This window comes from Zonotrichia albicollis, chromosome 8, assembly GCF_047830755.1.
Source record: "Zonotrichia albicollis isolate bZonAlb1 chromosome 8, bZonAlb1.hap1, whole genome shotgun sequence".
Lineage (NCBI taxonomy): Eukaryota > Metazoa > Chordata > Aves > Passeriformes > Passerellidae > Zonotrichia > Zonotrichia albicollis.
This window is the reverse complement of record NC_133826.1, coordinates 1,147,666-1,172,500: the sequence shown is the minus strand read 5'-3', so window position 1 is coordinate 1,172,500 and position 24,835 is coordinate 1,147,666. Positions and strand designations below refer to the sequence as shown.

The following is a 24,835-nucleotide window of genomic DNA, read 5'->3' as shown; positions in this document are numbered from 1 at the left end:
AACCGTTGCATTTCTCAGGGTTCCTGTTGCATAATTCGGTTTAAAATAGAATCCCAAAGAATATCTGCTATAAACCAGAGCCCTGGAACAAAGCAGGGCCCCCTCAGATTCCAAAGGCACAGAAAAAGGAGTTTTCTCCAAAGCAGGACCCAGAGTCCTCGTGCAGCTCTGACTCGTTTGAACTCTCCCTGACTGCAGTGGAGCTCAAAATGTGCAGGGATGGGAGAATGGGTGGGCAAAGGGAAGAGGAAGCCAAGGGAAGAGGAGCAGATGGAGCACAGGGTGGGAACAGGATAATAACGAGTTTGGGAACGAACATCTTGAATTTCTGCTTCAAAAATACTCCCCTGCTACTTTTGCCCTTTATTTACTACTTTGGTAAGGAGGCAGGAGCTGATCCTGGTAAAATAAATCCTGCAAAAGTGATTTTTCCATGGTAAAAAGTGACACCCGGCAGGATTTATGGCTGGATATGGAAATCTACAGCTGGGCTGGGAGCAAACCTTTCCAAAATTCTTCTAAATCTTGAATTGAGTGACAGGGTTCATTGACAGCCCCTTTCCTAAGGAAAATGGGAATATGAAAAGGCATTACCTGGTTGTCAGAAAGCCACAAGGCTGCCAGTTCTTTGAGTTTGGTAAAAGTGAAGGGCAAATTCTTCAGTCTGTAAAGGAGAACATTGGGACAAGGTGAATCCTTCGTTTCCAAAGTAATTTGTTTAAAGATTTGCATGCAGCATGTTTGTCACACTGAAATAGCTATAACTTCACTGCTTTTACAGTCAATTTTACCAAAATGCAATATTTTATCAATGTTCCTGTTGTTGTTATTCCTATTATTATTATTAATCTGATTAATATTCCACATTAAGAGTTCTGTTTGGAAAGTAGAACTGCTGGCACCACATCCTTTGGTACTGAGGAGAGATTGATATTTTCCTTTGGTTATAGTGTAATAAAATTACACATATAAGACAGAAAAAAAGAAAAAAATCTTGGTCCCAGGGAGGTTTAGAGGAACCTCAGAGTCACTCACAGAGCTCCCTTTATGGGACACTGGAAGAACAGAAATATTCCAAGATGACGGAAAATTCATTTTTGTTGGAATGTCAGACCAAAGATTAAAATAATATAAATATTCATAGTGAACCTAAATGACAAAATTAAATGGAGCAGGGAAAAAAAAATAAATCAGCATTTTAACGAGACATTTAAACACAGTTTCCTAAAAGGGATCTGGGAGTGGGAATGGGAATGGATGGCAGGATATTTGTGGAATCTTCATTGAATTTTTTTCCCCATAACTCCTACTGGATAGGCTGTTTTTATAGAATCAGGGTGGTTTGGGTTGGGAGAGACCTCAAATTCCATCGCATCCCATCGCATCCCATCCCATCCATCCCATCCCATCCCATCGCATCCCATCCCATCCCATCCCATCCCATCCCATCCCATCCCATCCCATCCCATCCCATCCCATCCCATCCCATCCACACCTTCCACCAGCCCAGGCTGCTCCAACCCATCCTTGGGCACTCCCAGGGATGGAGCAGCCATGGCAAATCTGGGAATTCCATTCCAGGGCCTCCCCACCCTCACATCCAAGAATTCCTTCCCCATTTCCCACCTAACCCTGCTCTTTTCCAGCACATGGCCTGGCCCAGCCATGCACTGAGGCTCACCCAGCTTTTGGGAATGACCAAAGGAGCATTGGAAAAACCAAATCCTAAATGAGATTTTGGAAGAACCGGAAGGAGAAGACTCAGACCCTGAGTTAATCATCCACAGAAGTGATTCCCATGTTTCTGGGCACCTCAAAGGGAACACAAAAGTCAGGAGTAGACTGAAAGGTGTCTCTGGGAGGGCACTGAGATGCTCCAGGGATCTCAGGTGGAGAGCTGGGAATCAGAGGGAGAAGATCTGGCCACAGCCCTTGGGATCATGTGGGACAAGACCATTCTGTGCTGATTTTCCAGTTCCATTCCCAACCAATCACAGAACTCTGCACTTTTCATTTGCTCTGCCAAGACCCCTGGATACAACTTTTAAACGTCAAACAAGGCCTGATTTTAAAGCCTTTGAAAGAAAAAACCTCAAATTTGAGATCAAAGATGGGAAGCACCCAAAATCATTGCTGGGCTTTGAACATTTCCGGCCAAGCCAAGCCCCAGCCTCTTTTCTAACACAATTTGTTTTTGCTTTTAAATTGTGCAGCGCAGGAAAAATTCTTCATCTGTAGCCACAAACGTGCAAACACCCAGACTAAATCCTAATTCCTGACCAGGAGGAGGGAAGGACACAGGGAATGGAGTTTGTGGGGATGGATGGTGAGGTCTGAGGAGCTCTTCTGGCTCCTGTGGGAGTGACCCCAAAAATACAGACAGAAAGGGGGGATTCTCTCAGCTCTTTTAGGACAGAAAAGGGGAATTCACTCAGCTCTGTAAGAATGGGAATGGGGAATTCACTCAGCTGTTTTAGAACAGAAAAGGGGAATTCACTCAGCTCTGTAAGAATGGGAATGGGGAATTCACTCAGCTGTTTTAGAACAGAAAAGGGGAATTCACTCAGCTGTTTTAGGAACTGGAAGCGGGGGTTCTCTCAGCCCTTTAAGATCAGAATGGGGAGATTCTCTAGGTTTTTTAGGAACAGGAAGGGAGGGTTCTCTCAGCCCTTTAGGATCAGAAAGGGGGGATTCTCTCACCTCTTTTAGGACAGAAAGAGGGATTTCTCTCAGTCCTTTTAGGAAGAGAAACGGAGCTTTCTGTTAGCCCCTTTAGGAACAGAAATGGGGGATTTTCTCAGTCCTTTAAGAATAGGAAGGAGGTTTCTCTCAGTCCTTTTAGGAGCAGAAATGGGGGTTTCTTTCACCCCTTTTAGGACCAGAAATGGGAGTTCTCACAGCCCTTTAAGAATAGAAAGGGGAGTTTCTCTCAGCCCCTTTAGGAATAGAAAGTGGGTTTTTCTCAGTCCTTTGAAGAGCAGGAAGTGGGGGCTCTCTCAGCTCTTTAGGAACAATCTGGAACTAAAAGAAAGGTCACTTACCAGTAACCGAGGCTCTGTGGGAAGTGTAGCCCAAAGGGACTTTTCTAACAATTCTACCTCTCACTCACAGGGCTCAGACCTGGAAGGACTCTGAGGAGAGAGGAGAAGCAGATGGGAGACAAGGTGTTTGTGGCTACCCATGGACAGGGACACCGGTCACTGGCAAGGAATTTGGGATTTCCAGACTCCCGGAGTGCCTGAGGCTGAGCAGCCGCCCCTGGGAGAAATTCAGGGTGAGCTGGAGCTGCCAGAGCTTCCACAGAGCTGCTCCTGCACAAACACCTCGCCACGGGCACCTCCTGGATCCAGATTCAAACCCTGCTGGCTCTGCTGGGCAGAGCCAAGAGAATCCTGGAAAAGTTCCCTTTGGAAAGGTCTGGAGATGGCAAGAGAAGGGAGAGAGGACTCCCAGGTGTGGAGATGAGAAGTTTGGACAGAACTTAGAGGGTGGGCATGGGGAAGGAAAGCTGGAGGCATTGCCTTGGGCTGAGTGGAATTCCAACATGGGAGCTTGAAGGAAATCCTGAAATTCAAAGATCAGCAAGTCCCAACATCCAGGGATGAGGAGAAGACACGGAACAGAGTGAAGGTCTGGAGTGGCAAAGAGCAGAGATCCAGAATGCACCAGAGAGGGACTCAAATCTGGGATTCCCATCAGCCCTGATCCAAAATGCACCACTGAGGCACTCAGACACTGATTCCCCTGAGCAGAATGGAGTCTGGGATTTCCATTGTCTCTGATCCAAAATTCACTAGAGAGGGACTCAGACACTGACTCCCCTGAGCAGAATGGAATCTGGGATCCCCATCCAAAATTCTGGGATTCCCATTGTCCCTGATCCAAAATGCACCACTGAGGGACTCAGACAATGATTCCCCTGAGCAGAATGTGTCCTTTCTTCCAAGGGCTCCAGGGAAAGAGCTCCTGGGATCTCCCTCCTCTGCCAGCTCCAGGGAAGAGCAGAGGGCCAGAACTGCCGTTACTGCTGTAACGGCTGTTAACCGAAAGGTTGGTGGTTCGAGCCCACCCAGGGACGCCAGGTGTCCGGTTTTCGGCTGTTTGGATGGCCTGGAAAGGCCCGAGGTGGCCTTGGGGCAGCCCGCGTATCGAAGGACGAGAAGAGGCTTCAGTTCTTCTTTCGGTTTTTATGTTTATTAATTGTTTATCTAAAAGATGTTCTTTCAGCCCGACAGAGCTCTGCTCAGCAGTCAGCCATGAGCACACTCCCTGCCCTCCGTACAGACACCTATCTTTATACCCAAAGTTACGTGTACAATATTTATCATTTTTCCCCAATACCATTTATTCTTATTACTCGGTGCACTTTCAGTAATAACCAATCCCAAAGTGCCACCATCACCAAAGAAGATGGAGGAGAAGAAGAAGAAGAAGAAGGACAGGACACACCCCAATTCCTCCATCTTACTTCTCTAAACCCCCCTGTACATAAATCCTAAACCCTGTGTCTCACCCTCTAATTAACCAATCCCTTCACCATTCACCCCGGTGAAACCCTCCTATCCTCATACAGGTGTCGTCTCCTGTGTAGGATCAAAGTCCAGCCACCAGACACTTCTGGAACATTCCAGGACTCCCGAGCCCCCCAAGGTGGTCTCGGTGGCCCGGCACCTCAGGACTGAGATCCTGAGATCCGACAGGAACACAGGAATGCTCCAGCAGGAAGGGGAGCCCCAGCTCTCCTTGGTGTGAACCTGTGGGCTCATCCAAAGGGACAGCAGGGATTGCCGGTGATGAACGTGAAGCTGGGAATGGTGATGAAAGTGAAGCTGGGACCACAGAAAGTAAAAAAAAAATCACTAAAAATCCAGCATTAAGAAGGTGTCTGAACTTAATCCAAACTCTTTGGTGCAGAATGCCAGAATTTTTTAGTTTTCATTAAGGTGGGAAGTTCCATGGCAAAAGAATTACCCCAGCATCTCAGTAGGGCAATGGTCAAACTCAACTGGAGCTGAGAGCCACGGAGGAGGAAAGGTTTGGGAAAATTCCCTTCCTAAACCATTCCAGAAAAGTAGAGGAGACGATTCCACCAGGTTTAAACACAATTCAGCCAGGTTTAAGGGTTGCAGGTCTGGGATCTGGGTAACCAGACACCCCTGAGGGGGCGTGGGAAGGGCACGGCTGCCACATCCAGCCCCATGGAACAAACATCACATCCCACCCTATGGAATATCACATCCCATCAAACACCACATTCTGCCCCATGGAATATCACATCCCACCCCATGGAATATTACATTCCACCCCATGGAATATCACATCCCACCCCATGGAATATCACTTCCTATCAAACACCACATTCTGCTCCATGGAACAAACACTACATCCCAACCCATGGAATATCACATCCCATCCCATGGAACACCTCATTCCATCCCATGGAACAAACACCACATTCTGCCTCATGGAATATCACATCCCACCCCATGGAATATTGCATTCCACCCCATGGAATATCACATCCCACCCCATGGAATATTGCATTCCACCCCATGGAACATCACATTTCACCCCATGGAACAAGCACCACATCCCACCCCAAGGATCACCACATCCCACTCCGCACCACTGGGAGCTGGTTCCATCATCTTCTTCCCCTCCCAGCTGGGCAGGGGGCTGGAATTCTGCTGGGACCCAGCAAGGGGGGGAGCCCTGCCTGCCCCTGTCCCACCCACCCAGCCCCTGCACACCAGGGATGGCCCTGGGACCAGCAGGAAAATCACTGGGGAGGAAAAAGGGAAAAATCCCCAAATACCTCCCAACAGTTTCCTGCTCCCCCAGCTCAGACCCCCGGCAGGATTCCGGGTTGGGAAAGGGAGCAGTGACCCTGCTCAGGGTGGTTTAATGTGCCAGGGAAGGTTCCCTGCATTCCTGGCTCCCAGGAAACCCTGGATCAGTCCTCTGCCTTGTGTCCCCTCCTTTGTGTCCCCACGGGGCAGAGGAGGGACCAGCCCTGGGGACATCCCCCTGGACATCCACTGGATTTGGGACAGGATGGAATTTGTGCCCTGGAATTGCAATGCAGGACAGAATGGAACTGAATGAGGGAATTTTAAACATTATTAACAATATTCCAGGGGCTTCTCCATGGCTTTATTTATATGTTCAGCCTGAATCTCAGCAATGAAACTGGGCTGGGAAATCCTTCCCTAATTTTTGCTGAGTGTGGCTGGCAAGTGGAGAGAAAATGGAATTCACCCCCCACATCTGCTGTGCTGACACTGCAAATCACCACACTCCTGGCACATCCACATGGATAAATCCCAAGGAAATTCAGATTTTCCATGTGCCTGTGGCAGCACAGGACAGGGATCAAGAACAGCTCATTTGAATCATTTTGTTTCTCATCTAAGCACGGGCGTGTGCATAAGGAAAAATGAATCTGGGGTTTGACAAAAAAAACCAACTCTGCTGGAGGAAATGAAAAATGTTCCTCGGATTTCTGTGGATGCAAGATAACTAATTTTTGTTTCCTGGTTCCCTGGGTATCAGCTTTTAAATCATTAAATATTACAAACCCATAGATAATATTTTTTTTTTTCATGGAAACAGCAGGAGATTAAAGAAAGAAATGGGTTTGAAGCTGTTAAAAACCACCAAGATCCAGATTTTGGCCTTATTCAGTTTTCTTGAAGTTTTCCCTTGGATGTCAAAGGAGCTGAGACCAAACCACAAAGATTAAGGAAAAAAACCCCCAAGATTCTTTCCTTATAGCTTAAATAAATTAAACTATAATGATATTATTTTTAAACTAGAATTGTAAAGATATTTTTTTTTAATTTTAAAATATATTTTAGAGAAATGCATCTTTATAAAGACCTCAAAGGAAAAGTTTAAATTTAAAAAAAAAATCTTAAATTGGCTAAAAATAAAGTGCTGTGAACTGTACCTGTTATCACTCAGATTTAACACCCTCAGTTTCTGCATCTGGCCAATCTCATCAGGCAGAAATTCCAGTTTGTTGGAGCGCAGGGACATCACAGTCACGTTCTTACAGCTCCCAATCTGCGGGAATGGAAAAGCCCAAAGGATGGAACCCCAAACCTGGGAACGTTTATTATCACTTTTTGTGTTGGGAGGTGCCTAAAATGGGTTTTACTGAAAGCCACAAAAGGCAGGAAATCCAAAATTCAAGAGAAAATTATAGTTTTCTGCTGGCAGGAACCTCAGGGAGCGCTTGGGGTTCCTCACAGGGATATTCCAAACTTTCCGTGGATTTACTGCTCAGTCTGAGCACCGAGCACCTCTTGCACACCCAGACAATTCCACCAGCAGCTGGAATCCATTTGTGGGGGCAGAGGTGGGATGGTGGATCCCAGGGGACATCCCAGGGATGGGATGGGATGGGATGGGATGGGATGGGATGGGATGGGATGGGATGGGATGGATGGGATGGGATGGGATGGGATGGGATGGGATGGATGGGATGGGATGGGGTGGGATGGGATGGGATGGGATGGGATGGGATGGGATGGGATGGGATGGGATGGATGGGATGGAATGGGATGGTGGATCCCATGGGACATCTCAGACATGGGATGGGATGGGATGGGATGCATGGGATGGGATGGGATGGGATGGGATGGATGGGATGGAATGGGATGGTGGATCCCATGGGACATCTCAGACATGGGATGGGATGGGATGGGATGGGATGGGATGGGATGGGATGGGATGGGATGGGATGGGATGGGATGGGATGGGATGGAATGGGATGGGATGGTGGCTCCCATGGGACATCTCAGACATGGGATGGGATGGGATGGGATGGTGGCTCCCAGGGCACATCCCAGGGCAGGAACGGGTCCTGGAGCAGCTCTCACCTCTCGGGGCAGCTCCGGCAGGAAGTTCTCGTCCACGGCCAGGGTGCGCAGGTTGTGCAGGTACCCGATGGTGGAGGGCAGCGACTCCAGCTCGTTGCAGCTGCAGTCAAATTCCTCCAGCAGGGACAGGCTGGAACAGCAAACCCCTCGTTAGCGGCCCTGCAGGGACTGCATCCCCAAACCATCAACCCCAAACCTCTGGGGGCTCCACCAGCTCCAGGCTCCACCAGCTCCGAGAGGGAACAGCCATGGGAGATCTGCTGGGGCTGCCCTGCATCCCTGGAAGGGTCCCAGGCCAGGCTGGAGCAGCCTGTGGCAGTGGAAGGTGTCCCTGGTGGCACTGGATGGGCTTTGAGGGCCATCCCAACCCAAGTCATTCCATCATTTCCCTGGCAGGAGTCTGTAACAATGGGATTTTTGGAACCCACTTTAAGGCCGCTTGGATTGCCCATGCCACCATTCATATTTTCTGGGATATTGAATAACATGGATTCCAAGGACTTCAGACAGAGATCAGGGCAACCAAGGCCACTGAACCAAGAATTTAATGTTTGTTAACCCAAGTAACAGGTTTAAGGTTGAAGGTCTGGGATCTGGGTCTCCAGACACCACAGATGGGGAGTGGGAATATATTCCAGTGGGAATATATGGATGTACTGCACATTACAGAGTGAGCTATCCAAATATACACATTAAACATACAGGTTATGGATATACATTAAAATATTCTGAAGAAATAGTTCCTAATCTTCTTCTAAAATGAGACTGCAAATTAAAATCCTTCCAGTGTAAGTTGTGTGAGCACCACCCAGCTCCTCTCCCCCTTTGCTCCTCACGTTTCACCTCTTACTCTCAAGTACTTTAATCAGAATAAAGTTAAATAACAGTCAATTATTTCTTCCTAAAATCTCCCATCTCCCTGTCCACTGCCTTAGGACTTGTCAGAGGATTCTCTGTTTTTTCCCCAAATATTTTGGAGGATCTGTTAAGAAGTTTGGCTCTGACCACCCCTTCCACAGACCTTGATCTGGAGGATTCACAGGAGCCTCAGCTGCAGGGCTGGGTCTCCACTCTGTATCTAATTCAACTTTATTTCAGTTTCTTGATTAAAAAGATCTTTCAGCCTTCAGATTTGATGCCAAATGAAAGCAGAGACTGCTGCTGCTCCCAGGGAACCCTCAGAAGCCACCAACCCTCAGCAGAAGGAGGCAGAGCCATGCGAGACCCCAGAGCAGAGAGCCTCCCATGATCCCGGCCCCTGGAATCCTCCTGGCTTTCCCACAGAGTTTCTGTTGTATTTTAGGAGCTCTCCATCCCTGTGAGGCCACAGCCAGATCCTTGTGAGCTCCTGGCTGTTGCCATGGCAACTGATGGATTTCCCCCAAATTCTTCTGCTTTCACTTCTCCGCTCATCCAGATTTGATTCACACCCAAACCTTTGGTTTTCCTCTTGGAAAATTGGATATATTTCACCTTCTTCCCCCTTGCACTGAAAAATCCCCAGGATTAAAAGTGATGCTCCAAATTAAAATGTTACAGCCTGGGGGTTGGAAATTATTTCATAATTCAAAGGATATTTGTCTTCTTTTCTATTTGAAAGCCCACACTCCTTGAGCAGAAGGGAAAAGGTATTTTAATTAAAATAAGGATGAAACTTGGACTCACTTTCCGATGGCATTGGGCAGGATGGTGAGCTGGTTGTCATCCACTTTCAGGGTTGTCAGTCTCTTCAACAATCCTGCAGGAAGAAATGATGGATAAAGAGCTCCCATGGAGATCTCCTGGAATCCCATAAGCAATGGCTTGCAACCCTGAGCAGCTCTGGATTTTAGGGAGCATCATTCCAAATGGGTTTGTTCCTGCTAAATGCCCTCTAAAAACCAATCTGGGCAGAAAATAATGGAACAAAAATCCTGGGATTGATGGGGAGATGTAGAAGAACAAGATGGAAAACAGGAGGAGAAGGCACCCAGTGAGAGTGTCAATTATTAGCAGCATTAATTAGCAATCCATGTTGGAATGTGACTAAATTGATTTAAAATTGAGGAATCTTACAATTCTGTGTTCAAAGGGAAAGGGGCTCAGGACTGAAAGGAAATATCCCAATGGTCAGAGGGATGTGATCCTAAATAATCCAGGAATTCCATGCATGTATAACAGTCAAAATAAAAAGAAAATTAATAGTTTGAATTATTTTCTTTTTATTTCCTCTTCCCACTGTGAATGAGCAGCAATCCCATCATCGCTCTCAGACTGATTTTTACATTTAAATGAAATTAATTCTGTCCTCCTTGGCTTCTTTTCCTCAAAACAGCAAACCAGGTGGACCAATCCCTTCCAACCAGGGAATTCTGCTCCTGACTTTACAAAATGGGACTGTCCAGACACCCTTTGGGATTTAATGGCAGGCCTTGCTCCATGATTAAAAAAATCACATTATTCCAAAAATAGAAATAAAATTTAAAAAATATTTAAAAAATATTTAAAAAATCCATCAAATGGAGAGGAATGCCAGGTGTTTCCTCACCTATGGAATCTGGCAGCTGCTGCAGCATGTTGGAGGAGAGGAGGAGATCCTCCAGCCCCTCACAGCCCGAGATGTCCAGGTCGACCGTCTCGATCCTGTTTTTGGACACATCCAGGTACACGAGCTGTTTTAACTTCCCTATAGACTTAATAGCACGTGAGACAGAGTTACTTGAGCAGATAGAGCTGTTAATTAGAGCGTTAATTAGAGACAAACACACAAATCCAGCTGAGCTGGAGTTATCTCAGCACCCTTCGGATCCGGCAGGGCCGGGGTGGGCTCAGCCTCAAAGGAACAAAATTAACCCCCCCCAGGTTAATTAATGTGCTCCAAATTCATCAGATCTGCTGGGGTTTGGCATTCCTGGGCATGCAGCTGAGGTGCTTCTCCATCTGGACACAGATCCAGGGGATATTCCCAATTCCCACCTTCCACCAGGCAGGTGGAGCTTTTCTGTGTTGAACCATCCCAAAACTTTTATAATTAATGAATGAATTAATTAATGCCTCTCTGCACCCACCCAAGGAAATGCACAGGCAGGTGTTCCCTGCCAGGCAAACAGGGGAACCACCAAATCACCCAATAATTCCCTAAAATAAATGTCCATACCCCAGGTAGCACTTGCAAGGAATTATTGTCCATCCACAACTCCTTCAGATTCTGGATTTGTTCAAGAACCTCAGGCTGAGGAAAAGAGTAAACAATTATGGGCAGCTAAGTGAAGCAATGCGTTTTTAGTTAAATAAAAATCAACTTTTTCCTAAGAAAATAAAGCTTCCCTCTTCACTTCCCTTTGGTTTTCATACCCCACCTCAGCCTTCCAGGTGTTCAAGGATAAGAAGAGAACATTCCCTCGGTGTAATTTAACCACTGCTGCTCTTTATCAAAACTTGTAAAATTTAAGAGCCTTTTGCAAAAGAAATGAGCCCAAAGGACACGTCCTGGGGAGATTTAACATCTGCAGCTGGCACAGGCAGGAGTCAGAATGCACAGGAGAAAATGGGCACTGATAAAACCTGGAATTGCACAATCAAACTTTCATCTGTTTTGTTCTTTTCAGGGTATCAGTGAGAGGAGCTAAAAAAGGCAATTTCCCAGATCCCTCCTCACAGCTGTGAAATCCCAGAATTACAAATCCAGGCCACAAACACTCCCAGGTTTCCTCAGCCGTGTTTTCCTTTCCCATAAAACATTTCCCACAGCAAACCAACACTTGGAATTTGCCTTTGCCCTCCCAGGTTGTAGAGATTTTTTTTCCAAAGCCTGTCAGAAGCTGGTATTAAATGTTCCGTGAAATATTCCACTAAAGATTCCATTCCAAACCAGCCTTTGGAAGCAGAACAATTGCCCTGGAATGACTCCAACACAGGCAGGAGCAAATGGACCTCCAGACCCCAGGAGAGACCTGGAGTTTGGAATGCTGCCATTCCCAGAATAAATCTGATTTTCCACGTGCCCAGGGAATGGTGGGAGAAGCTGCTGATGCCTCAGCAGATGAGAACAAAGCTGGTGAGCAGGAGAACTCACCCCGTGTTTGCCACATCTCCACCTAATGAGCTCCTATTAAAAACTAGTGGTGAGCATTTTAAAGATGATTTATTTTGCCTCTGTTAATTCCATTGAAATTCTGCTGTCCTTCGATGATTAAAACCACTTCTCATTTCCAGGCTGAATTGATTAATGGGCATTTGATACTATTTGTTCCTGGGCTGATTAATGTTTCTTTATCCCTCTGGAGTGTTCGCGGGCTGAGGTCATTATGGATAATCATAATTTCCCCTCTCAACTTTAATTTGCTTTCCAATCCCTCTCATTAGCAGACACCTTTCTTCAAGGCCTGCTCCTGGCCTGTGCAGAGCTCACTCTGATGGGGGGAATTCCTTGGATTGTGATTTCCCAGGATGATGGAATTTCCCATTATTGTGGAGCACCATGGGATATTCCACATGATGGCACAGCGTGATCCTGACGGGATCTCATGGGTGGGTTGGAATCAAAGTGCCATTAAAACCTTGTTTGTCTGTGTTAGAAATGCTTTGGTTTGGGGCTGGGTGGGGAATGTTCTCATTTTCCACAGAGGTTGCTACAATTGGAATAGAGCGGAATGGGAATAGGACAGAAAAGGAAAAGGAAGAAGACAGAAAAGGAATAGGAAGAGGACAGAAAAGGAATGGGAATAGGAATAGAATGAAATATAATAGAACAGAATAGAATAGAATAGCATCAGGAATAGAATAGAGTAGAGTAGAGTAGAGTAGAATAGAATAGAATAGAATAGAATAGAATAGAATAGAATAGAATAGAAACAGGAATAGAATAGAATAGCAACAGGAATAGGAATAGGAATAGGAATAGGAATAGGAATAGGAATAGAATAGATTAGAATAGAATAGAATAGAATAGAATAGAATAGAATAGAATAGAATAGAATAGAATAGAATAGCAACAGGAATAGGAATAGGAATAGGAATAGAATAGAATAGAATAGAATAGAATAGAATAGAATAGCAACAGGAATAGGAATAGGAATAGGAATAGGAATAGAATAGAATAGAATAGAATAGAATAGAATAGAATAGAATAGAATAGAAGTAGAATAGAATAGAATAGAATAGAATAGAAGTAGAATAGAATAGAATAGAATAGAATAGAATAGAATAGAATAGAATAGAATAGAATAGAATAGAATAGAATAGAATAGAATAGAATAGAATAGCAACAGGAATAGGAATAGGAATAGAATAGAATAGAATAGAATAGAATAGAATAGAATAGAATAGAATAGAAATAGAATAGCACCAGGAATAAAATAGGAACAGGAATAGGAATAGGAACAGAAGGGAACCAGCTGGAAGGGTTTTACATTGATCACCCAGCCCAGCTCCCTGACCAATTTAGTCTGACCAAACCATAAAGGATATTAGTCAGGGAATTATCCAAATGTCCCTTTCCAGGAGCCTGTTCCAAGGTCTGATCACAGAAAAGCTTCCTGGGATCGAGTCTGAATGGAAGACTCACAGGAATTTTTGGAGGAAGTCACATTCTATTCTATTCTATTCTATTCTATTCTATTCTATTCTATTCTATTCTATTCTATTCTATTCTATTCTATTCTATTCTATTTTGTTTTCTCTTCAATTCTAATTCTCAGTCTTCCTCTTATTCTTCATTCTATTCTATTCTATTCTATTCTATTCTATTCTATTCTATTCTATTCTATTCTATTCTATTCTATTCTATTCTATTCTATTCGAATTTTCCTGCACATTCCCACTCTGCCTTGGCCTCTTGGCCCATTTGCCTCCTGGAATTTGATTCCACTTCCTACATTTTTGGCTGAAAAATGAGTAAATTTGGGAATTCTGGGCCTAACAGGAGGATGGGATCACCTCTCTCCTCGTGGGATCACTGGGCTGCCATGGAAATATGTGGAATACTGTCCAATTCCTTTCAAACCCCCAGAAGAGAGGCCCTGAACTCGGGCAGGATTTAATTCCTACAATTAAAATTCCAAACAGCTCTTCCGAAAATTTCTCTCTGTTTATCCACGCTGAAGATTTTAATTAAAAATCGGAGTTAAATCCTCTCTTTCCTCCTGCGTGGAATAAATGAGCAGCCCGGAACAGGGCGGGAGCTGCTCCATAAAACAGATGTAGAGACTTTGCTACAGCTCTGTAGCACCAGGTGACATTTCAGGCTTTGTTTGAAGTGGAATTATCTCAGTTTTAACTAAAGCCACAGCAACTATTCCCTTGTAGGACTGTAATCCCTGATCCTGCCCTTCCATGGCTCCCAAGAAACAGCATCTCTCCCTCCCTGTGCTGACAACAGGGAAAATTCCCAAAACATTTCAATCTCAGGGAAAGAAATTCTGATTTTGGGGATGAGAAAGAAATTCTGGGGGTGAGTTAGGGGCAGAAATTCCTGATGAGGTTCAGAACTGGCCTCTGCTGGAATTGCAGAATCCCAGACTGGTTTGGGTTGGATGGAAATGAGCCCCTTGCCCAAGGTCACGATCCCACAAAGTAAAAGTTTAATGCCCCATGGACAGAGCACCCAAATCCCCCAGGTTTCCCCTTAAAAACTGGAGCATTTCTTACCAGCTCAGAGAACTCATTATTGCCCAGATCGAGCCTCTCCAGCTGGGTCAGCTTGTGCATTGACCTGGAACAGGTGGGCAAAGACCCAAAATGAGATTTCAACTGGCAAAACATCGGTCAGGTTTTGGGGGGATGAAAATAAAGGAAAATATTTTAGTGGGAAAATAAAGCTGCATTGATACTCTGATGGCAAAAAAAAGAATTGCACCAGTTTGATGCTGATGCAAATTCCAACAATAAATTCCATCCTTGAGATATTGACTGAAGTCATTGAACTCAAAAACCAGCAACAGTTGTTTTCATATAAAAATAAACAAAATCTTGGTAGATTTTTGCTCTGGGAAAATGCCCCATGTTATATCAATAAGTGATTGAAATGCAATATAACAGAAGTTGTGGCTTTTGGAGAGAGATTTATGTTTTGCTGTGGCTTTTTACAAACCACTGGAAAGTGTTTGGACTCTTGGGCCAGGTCCCCTGCTCTGAGGTTCAGATTTAATCAAGTTCAAAGTTAATAAATCAATTTTTGCCTTCGTTTCCATGAACAAAAGTGGAGCAGGGCTTTATCCCAAGGGCAGAATTTCTCCTTAAGCCGTGACAGACCAAAGGGAACCAAACACCACGCTGGGTTTGGGGGACGCGGTGAAAAAAAGAGGATAAAAATAATTAAATCATTTAACACGAACTGCAACAACAGTTCAGAGGCCTCCTGAGGTAATCAGATCCTAATCAAAAAATTAGCATAGCCCTAATTGCTGTGATCTGAAATATCAACCATTTTATGTCTGCAATTTGTGCCAGAGGTAAAAGTGATTATTGTTGAAAGGCTGTGGCTGAAAAACACAGCCCTGGTTCAGCATTTCAACCAGGCTGTGCTGTGTTTTACTGCCAGAAAATGCCACTTTTCCTTTGTTAAAACAGGGAAATAAACTCCAGAAAAACAGGAATTAAAGCCCACAGGAACAGGAAATAAACCCAAGAGAAACAGGGAATAAACTCCATGGAAATAGGGAAATAAACTCCTCAGAAATAGGAAATAAACTCCACGGAAATATGAAATAAACTCCATGGAAATATGAAATAAACTCCACAGAAACAGGAAAATAAACCCCACAAAACCAGGAAAATAAACTCCACAGGAACATGAGAATTAACTCCACAGAAACAGGAAAATAAACCCCACAGAAACAGGAAAATAAAGTCCATAGGAACATGAAAATAAATTCCACAGAAACAGGAAAAAAACTACACAGGAATAGGAAAATAAACCCCAGAGAAACAGGGAATAAAATCAATGGACATAGGGAAATAAACTCCTCAGAAATAGGAAATAAATGCCATAGAAATAGGAAATAAACTCTGTAAAAACAGGAAATAAACCCCACAGGAACAGGGAAATAAACCCCACAAAACCAGGGAAACAAACTCCACTGAAATGTATTGCCATATATTATTGTAACTAACATTTTAATTATTACACACATTATACATTATCTATATTACATATATTTTAATATTTTATGTATCCCTATTATATCTTTTCAATTATTAAATCCTGGAACTCTCCAGAGATTAAATACACTCAAATTGGCAAAACCTTTGCCTTTCATCCCAAATTCTTTTGAACACAACTTTAACAGCTTTAGGTTTTCTAAATTCAGCTTCAAATGCAACTTTTAACCATTATTTGTGCCATTTCTACAGTCAAATAAACAACTCCAGAAACTGAAACTGATGTGGGGGCAGATTAATTTCAGGAGTTGGGGCCCCATCAAAAAATGGAGCTCTGCTGATGTTCCCAATGGAAAATCAGATTTTCCCATTAGCTGCTGTAATTTTTATCTCTCTCCTATAATAACTTTTATTTTTCTTATGGAAAGATTTGTTAAGAGTTTTTACATGGGGTCATTTACAGAGGTGGATCAGGGATGAGCAGTTATGGGCAATGCTCAGGTAAATATTCAGTGTTTAAAGGATGTTGTGGGGAGAACGAATGTGCCAAAGATTTCCCCAAAATCCTTATGGGGATCCCATTTGGAGCTTCCCTTCCACTCATGAGTGAGTGGAGACTTTGGGCAATAAGGATGGAATTCTCACGAGGTTCAGAATAAAATTATTTTATTTTAAAATTATTTTGTGCTTTTAAAAATTTTATTTTAAAATTATTTTGTGATTTTTAAAAAAAATATTATGTGCTTTTTAAAAGGCTACAGAGGCACGGAAATCAAAAGCAGGAGGGTGAGGCTGGGGGGTTCTCCAGGTTATCCAATCCCTCCATTTGGGGCCAGCAGGTTTTTCTCTGGAATTCAGCATTCCCAATGAGATGGAAAATAATCTTTTTCTCTTTTCCTCTGGAAAAGAACCCCAGAATCCCATGGAAAAGAGCTTAAAGCTCATCTGGCCCATGGAAGGTGTCCCTGTCCGTGGGACTGGACGGGATTTCAGCTCCCTCCCAGCCCAAACCAGCCTTGAAAATCTATGGGATTCTATGTAGAATAATTAATAATAATTAACGATCAATTAATAAAATAAAATTAATTTTTATTTTAAAAATAAAATCAATTAATAAACAAGATTATATATTAATAAATTAATAATTAATTGTATAAATAAAATTTATAAATTAATTTTATAAATCATATGATGTCATAAATAATAATTTTATAATTTTCGTAACTTTTATAATAAATAATTTTATAAATAATTTTTATAAATATTTTTAAAATAAAATCAATTAATAACATAAAATAAAATAACTTCAAAATAAAATGTAAAAATCATTTTTCCAGACAACTTTACCCCCTTTAAAAATAGGAAAAGCCTTTTTTCCTAAAGAAAAACAGTGGGAAAATCCTTTTTTTCCCCCAAAGCAAAACAATGGGAAAAGCCATTTTTTTCCCCAAAGCAAAACAATGGGAAAAGCCATTTTTTTACCAAAGCAAAACCATGGGAAAACCATTTTTTTTCCCAAAGTAAAACAATGGGAAAATCCTTTTTTTTTCCCAAAGCAAAACAATGGGAAAATCATTTTTTTTCCCAAAGCAAAAAAAATGGGAAAAGCAATTTTTTTCCTAAAGTAAAACAATGGGAAAATCCTTTTTTTTCCCCAAAGCAAAACAATGGAAAAAGTGGGGTTTTTTTCCTAAAGTAAAACAATGGGAAAACCCTTTTTTTTCCTAAATCAAAACAATGGGAAAATCCTTTTTTTCCCCCAAAGCAAAACAATGGGAAAAATGTTTTTTTTTTCCTAAAGTAAAACAATGGGAAAATCCTTTTTTTTCCTAAAGCAAAACAATGGGAAAATCCTTTTTTCCCCCAAAGCAAAACAATGGGAAAATCCTTTTTGTTTCCCAAAGCAAAACAATGGGAAAAGTGTTTTTTTTTCCCCAAAGCAAAACAATGGGAAAAGCATTTTTTTTTCCTAAAGTAAAACAATGGGAAAATCCTTTTTTTTTTCCCAAAGCAAAACAATGGGAAAATCCTTTTTTTTTTCCCAAAGCAAAACAATGGGAAAATCCTTTTTTTTTTCCCAAAGCAAAACAATGGGAAAAGCCTTTTTTTCCTAAACCAAAACAATGGGAAAATCCTTTTTGTTTCCCAAAGCAAAACAATGGGAAAATCCTTTTTTTTCCCCAAAGCAAAACAATGGGAAAAGCATTTTTTTTCCTAAAGTAAAACAATGGGAAAATCTTTTTTTTCCCCAAGGCAAAACAATGGGAAAATCCTTTTTTTTTTTTTCCCAAAGCAAAACAATGGGAAAAGCAATTTTTTTCCTAATGTGAAACAATGGGAAAATCCTTTTTTTTTCCTAATGTAAAACAATGGGAAAATCCTTTTTTTCCCAAAGTAAGACAATGGGAACCCCCTTTTTTTTTCCAAAAGCAAAACAATGGGAAAAGCTTTTTTTTTTTTTTTTCCCAAAGCAAAACAATGGGAAAAGTGTTTTTTTTTTTCCTAAAGTAAAACAATGGGAAAATCCTTTTTTTTCCTAAAGTAAAACAATGGGAAAATCCTTATTTTTTTCCCAAAGCAAAACAATGGGAAAAGCAATTTTTTTTCCTAAAGTAAAACAATGGGAAAACCCTTTTTTTTTCCCAAAGCAAAACAATGGGAAAAGCCTTTTTTTTCCTAAATCAAAACAATGGGAAAATCTTTTTTTTTCCCAAAGCAAAAAAATGGGAAAAGCAATTTTTTTCCTAAAGTAAAACAATGGGAAAATCCTTTTTTTTCCCCAAAGCAAAACAATGGGAAAATCCTTATTTTTTTCCCAAAGCAAAACAATGGGAAAAGCCTTTTTTTCCTAAACCAAAACAATGAGAAAATCATTTTTTTCCCAAAGCAAAACAATGGGAAAAGCCTTTTTTCCCTAAATCAAAACAATGGGAAAATCCTTTTTTTTCCTAAAGCAAAACAATGGGAAAATCCTTATTTTCCCAAAGCAAAACAATGGGAAAAGTGTTTTTTTTTTCCTCAAGCAAAACAATGGGAAAAGTGGTTTTTTTTCCTCAAGGAAAACAATGGGAAAATCCTTTTTTTCCCCAAAGCAAAACAATGGGAAAATCTTTTTTTTTCCCCAAAGCAAAACAATGGGAAAATCCTTTTTTTTTTTTTTTTCCCAAAGCAAAACAATGGGAAAAGCATTTTTTTTCCCTAAAGTAAAACAATGGGAAAATCCTTTTTTTCCCAAAGCAAAACAATGGGAAAATCCTTTCTTTTTCCCCAAAGCAAAACAATGGGAAAAGCATTTTTTTTTCCCAAAGCAAAACAATGGGAAAATCCTTTTTTTCCCCAAAGCAAAACAATGGGAAAATCCTTTTTTTTTCCAAAGCAAAACCACGGAATGCATTTCCCATCCTCTTCCCTGAGCAGCACACGGATCCAGCTTGGAGAATCCTCAAGGGAAAGCTCATAGGAGCAGCAGCTGCTGATTCAAATATTGCCAATATTTTGATAAGGGAGTGAATCTGGGGGGGTGTGGGCTCCCCAAGGCAGCCAGAGCTGCAATTTGAGGCAAACAGGGCACCAGCAAATATTTGTAAACCCAAAGTGTGGCAAATGGGGAGAAAGTGGAGCAGCGTCTCAAAAAACAGCAGGAGAAAGCGAAGTTTTTCCCTAAATTTATCCCACCCCGGGGCAGATTCTCAGCTGATTTAAATTGTCTCTTCCACTGACTTCAACAGGCTTCAAAAAAAAAAAAAAAACCCAAAAAAATGCGATTTTTGCCAAGCAGCTTCCAAAAGCGGGGTTGGGAAGGGAGGAATGAGGGTTTTGTGGCAGGGATGTTCGTGAGGCACAGGGGAGCTTTGGGCCACTCTGCTGTCAGGTTCCTGGCAGTAAAAATCACTTTTATCCAGCAAATTCCTGCCAGAAGGGGGGTAAAGGATTGGGAGAGCTGCAATCTTGGAACGTCACTCTTAAATTTCTGGGTTATTCATTCATTTCTCCCTCTGTGCAGAAAGCACAAAAATTGTCACCCCACGGGGTTACAAACTTCAGATTTTCAACATTAACCTCTGCAAAACAGCCTCTGTTGTTGGTAATAGGAAGATTCTCGTTTAATTCACCTGATTTTGTTTCAAAAACAAGACAAAAATCTGCTATTCATGCAGTTTTTATGATGCTGCTTGAAAACCTTAATGTGTTTTTCCTCCTTATACGTAGTCCCAGCACTTTAAGAAATAACCATAAATAAGAGTTACAAATAATCCAAATAAATCTAAATTTCAGCAAGAACAGGAAAACTTCCTCCCTCTGCCTTGTTCCCAAATGATTTTTCCTACATTTTGAGGAGTTCCTGGCACATTCATTTGGTGGGATTAATTCAAATTAAAACTAATATCTCTAAATCTGGGGGGAGAAAGAGATATGGAAAAAAAGTGGGAAGGCCTGGGGAAAAAATAGAATGAATGTCAGATAAAAATGTCATTTTTTCACATTGTATTCACAGAAAAAAAATCAAATTACACTTGGAATTCTAAGCAGTGAGAAAACTCCATTATATGGAAATTCCTAAGAGGAAATTCTAGTGGGTGAAAAATGTGTTTTTCTCCCAAGTTTTTTCCCCAATATCTAACTGGGAAGCCAAACCAGATATTTTCAATTATAACTGCACCAAAATCTTGTTTTCACCCCTTCATTCATTACCCAGAAGGAAAATCTAAATTGAGGAAGATCCTTCCTGTGTCCTTTTCTCCTTTTAATGGAAAATTTTAACCAGGCTGTCCTTTGGTTTTAAATTATGAGAGGAATATTTATCCAATTTCCCCTTGATCAAGGAAAATATTGGATCATCGATAGGAAAATATTACAAAAAATAGGAAAATTTAATTTTTACATAATTGAATGCACAGAAATCCTTTTGTAACTTAAATTGTGGCAGCTGAGAACCCCAGAAATTCAGCCCAGCCTGAGAGATTTGGAGAAAAAGGCAAAGCAGAAAACTCCTACGTTCCATTGCCCACAACAGGTAAAGCCAAACAACAACTTTTCAAGGGAAAAATCTGAATTTTGACAGCAAAAAGAATGAATAAAACCGGGGGGCTGAAACCAACCCTCTGTTTTCACAGGGGTCTGTTTGGGTACAGTCAGAGCCTGAAAGAATCACGAATTCAAACCAGAATTCAAAACCAAAACTGGTTTCGGTTTTAAGGCTGAAAACAGCAACATTTTAAGGCTGAAAACTGAGCGAGATGAAATGAGTGGTTTTAACAAGAGGAAAATAAAGGAAAAAGGAAAATGAAGGAAAAAGGAAAATGAAGGAAAAAGGAAAATCAAGGAAAAAGGAAAATCAAGGAAAAAGGAAAATAAACCCCCAGCCCATCATCATCCTCGTGTCCATGAACTCCTTCCATTCCTGACTCCAAGCAGCAGGAGAAGGACAAGGAAGGAATATTCTGGAAGAGCTGATTTTTTTGGGGTTTGAGCATCCTGTTGGGCTCCTGAGAGCAATCAGGAATATTCTGATTTTATTCTGATTTTTTCTTTTACTTTTGGAGGAATCTGGAATCTGCCCCGTGGCACAAACATCCCTTGGGCTCAGGTGAGAATTCCCTGATAAATCCATCCGGATCCATGGCTCCCAGGAGGCAGATTTCACATTTCACATCCCTCAAACTCTCCCACCCCTCATTCCCAGCTGGAGAGCTCCTGATTTATCCCCCAAATTCCCACTGGTCCCTTAGGATGTGACTTTTTGCACATTAATTCCCAAATTCTGACAGTGTTCCCTCAGAATCCTGCCCATCTTCTGGGCACTGCATCTTCTCCTTCCCAAGAAGCAAATTAATCCTGAAGTCCAGGAGAAATCCTATTTTTCTGGGGTTTTTTTTCCCTACATCAGGACTTGCTCTTTGGAAAGGATCCATTGGATGTCATTTTTTCCAGCAGGTCCTGCAGGAAAACAATTCCTGCTGCCAAAAAAACCCCAAAGATCTGCAGAGAGCCGTGAGTCAGAGGATGAGAACAGCAAATCCAGGGAATTTCTCATCCCTCCAGACCCCTGGCACTGAGTCACCAGGACACAAGGAGGTCCCTGCAACCCCGCAATTTTCCGGAGGAATTTGGGAAAAAATCCCCCAGAACCTCGGGAAGGTTTTCCTCTGCCCAGGGGTGGGAATTGGAAAAACAAAAAACGTCCACAGACACCAAAAGATTGGATGTACAGCCCTAGAATAAACTTAGATTAATGCAAAAGTACAAGATACAGACATTAAACATAAAACAGAAAGTAAAAATACAAGATAAAATATTAAACATAAAACAGAAAGTAAAAATACAAGATAAAACATTAAACATAAAGCAGACACAGACATAAAACAGAAACATAACGAAGCCATCAAATTATGTTTCTATAGTTGTAAGTATAGGCCTTAAGTGAGAAACTGTATTAATAAAATAGTGAAGAGTTTATAATATAAAAGTGCAGTTTAATAAAGCTAAGAGTTTAAAAGTTAGAATAGAAACGTGCGTGCATGTAAGTTAAAAACCCATTAGACAAAAGTATCCACAGTACAACAGAAGTAAGTGATAAGTTAGAAAAGTAGAATAAACCCTGTAACAACTGTCTATTAGTTTAAAAAATTATATATTATAGAAATCATAATATGCAATATATATTATATATTACAATATATATAATTATATAATATCATATAATTATATAATATCATATACTATATAATATTATATAATATATATTATAATATTATAATAGATCTATAATATAATAGAATATATTTATATTATAATATAGATATATATTATATTATAAATAATAATAGATCTATTATAAATAAAAAATAGATGCTAATATAATAATATAAAAATAATAGTATATATTTTTAGATTGATATGTTATGATATGATATATGATATATAAATTATATCTATTATAATGAAGAAACTTGTAACTACTCCTAAGCTATAACCAACAATTTACTCCTTTAAAATCTCACAATCTCTGAGATTAATGCTTATCTAAACAATAAATCATTCTTAATTAAAAATAATCCCACCCCTCCACTAAAAACAATAATAATTTATGGTGCATCGTGTGAGGGATCAGCCCAGGGCTGGAATTTACTTTTGAGAACTTTTTGTCCACTTAAACCCCACTTAACTGAAATAATCCTGGGCAGAAGGGACTCAATATCCTGCTGGCACAGTAAAGCCCAAAACATTTAATTCTGGACAGACCATGAGAGGAAAATATTTTCCTGAGGGTATTTCCAACACTTCAGTAGAAATGCTAAAAACCTTCAGCAGAATTTATTTTATAAATGATAAACAAAAACCAACTCATCACAGATACATCACCACTGCATTGCTACCAATCCAGATATTTGGCACTTCTGGAAATTCCAGGTGAATCATTGGAAAGACCCCAGCACTTACTTTGGTAGAGTTTTCAAGTGGTTTTCTCTTAACTCCAAAATTCGCAATTTGACAAGTCTGGAAATAGGAGAGAAAATAATTAATGCATTTGAAGAGTCCATCAGAATAGCTTGAAATGATTTCTTCTTATTTTAAGAAGAAGTGGGATTTTATGTTTTTATGCAAAAAAATCAAAGTCCAGTTTTTGTGGGGGAAAAATCAGAGCCAAATAATTTCATGTAATGTCTGCCCTGATCTGAATTCTCCTGAAAAGCTCTGGCATTGATCAGGTTTTCCCAGCAATTTTAAACTAATTTTATTAGTGCTTCCAACAAGGCAAACACAGGAAAAGCTGGGAAGTTTGGAAGAAACAAACAAACAAAAAAAAAAACAACAAGAAAAAAACAAGAGCAAGGTTTGTAAGTGTAAGGTCCCAAATAGATGAGACAGGAGGGAAAAAACAACAATAACAAAGGAATTAGAGTCACTGAGTTGATATAAAATAATAATAATAATAATAATAATAATAATAATAATAATAATAATAATAATAATAATAATAACAAGGAAAACAATAATAATAGAAGAAATAATATATACATAATAATATAAAAATAAAATATAATAATAGAAGAAATAAAAATAAAATAAAATAAAATTTTTAAAAAATTTAAAAATACAATAAAATACAATAAAATAAAAGAATATAAAAAAAAAATAATAATAATAATAATAATAATAATAAAAACAATAATAATAGAAGAAATAATATATACATAATAATATAAAAATATAATATAATAATAGAAGAAATAAAAATAAAATAAAATAAAATATTTAAAAAAATTTAAAAATACAATAAAATACAATAAAATAAAAGAATATAAAATAAAAGAATATAAAATAATAATAATAATAATAGTACCCCAACATTTTTATCTCCCCAGGCCTGAGCAGCCCAGTGTCACTCCCAGCAAGAGTTGGTCACATTTTGTCATTTGGTTTGGAGAGATGAGCAAATGTTCCCATAGATACTAAATAAATAAATTTTAAAAAATAATAATAATAAAAAAATAAAATAAATAACTATAACTAAAACAAAAAACAATAAATTAATTAAATAAAAGAACCGTAATAAATAAAAATAAATAAAATAAATAATAGAACTTTCACCTAGGTGGCCGCAGGGACCAGCCTAAAGCTGGGCTTGGTGAATTCTGTAATAAAACCAGAGCTTTTCTCTGCTGATCTTTTTTCTCCTGAGCTCTTGCCCAGGGGCCAGTCCAGGGCAGAATTCCCAGCAGTTCCCAGTGGGATAAATTCCCCATTTCTGCCAGGGCTGTGCAGGGTGGGGACACCCAGCTCCTGTGGGAATTGGGCTCACTCTGTGTCCACTGGGGAAAGAGAAGCTTGTGGGGGGAGGAGAAGTGTTCTGAAGGGTTTGCTTTGATTTT

The 24,835-nt window shown here is 40.5% G+C and overlaps 1 protein-coding gene across 5 annotated transcripts in view; it reads right to left on the bottom strand.

Annotated features, from left to right (window-relative positions):
- The window catches only part of LRRC7 (leucine rich repeat containing 7), a 103,033-nt gene that overhangs the window by 28,694 nt on the left and 49,504 nt on the right, over positions 1-24,835 (bottom strand). For all 5 annotated transcript variants that reach the window (XR_012581231.1, XM_074545559.1, XM_074545557.1 and 2 more), the window contains exons 7-14: positions 23,403-23,459; positions 14,511-14,574; positions 11,020-11,094; positions 10,411-10,555; positions 9,549-9,621; positions 7,884-8,013; positions 6,950-7,065; positions 595-664 (exon numbers count right to left, since the gene is read on the bottom strand). Coding sequence is in view for 4 of the 5 variants with exons in the window: in XM_074545559.1 (XP_074401660.1) it covers positions 595-664; positions 6,950-7,065; positions 7,884-8,013; positions 9,549-9,621; positions 10,411-10,555; positions 11,020-11,094; positions 14,511-14,574; positions 23,403-23,459 (730 nt within the window). In the remaining variant the exon portion in view is untranslated. The remainder of the gene's footprint in view (positions 1-594; positions 665-6,949; positions 7,066-7,883; positions 8,014-9,548; positions 9,622-10,410; positions 10,556-11,019; positions 11,095-14,510; positions 14,575-23,402; positions 23,460-24,835) is intronic.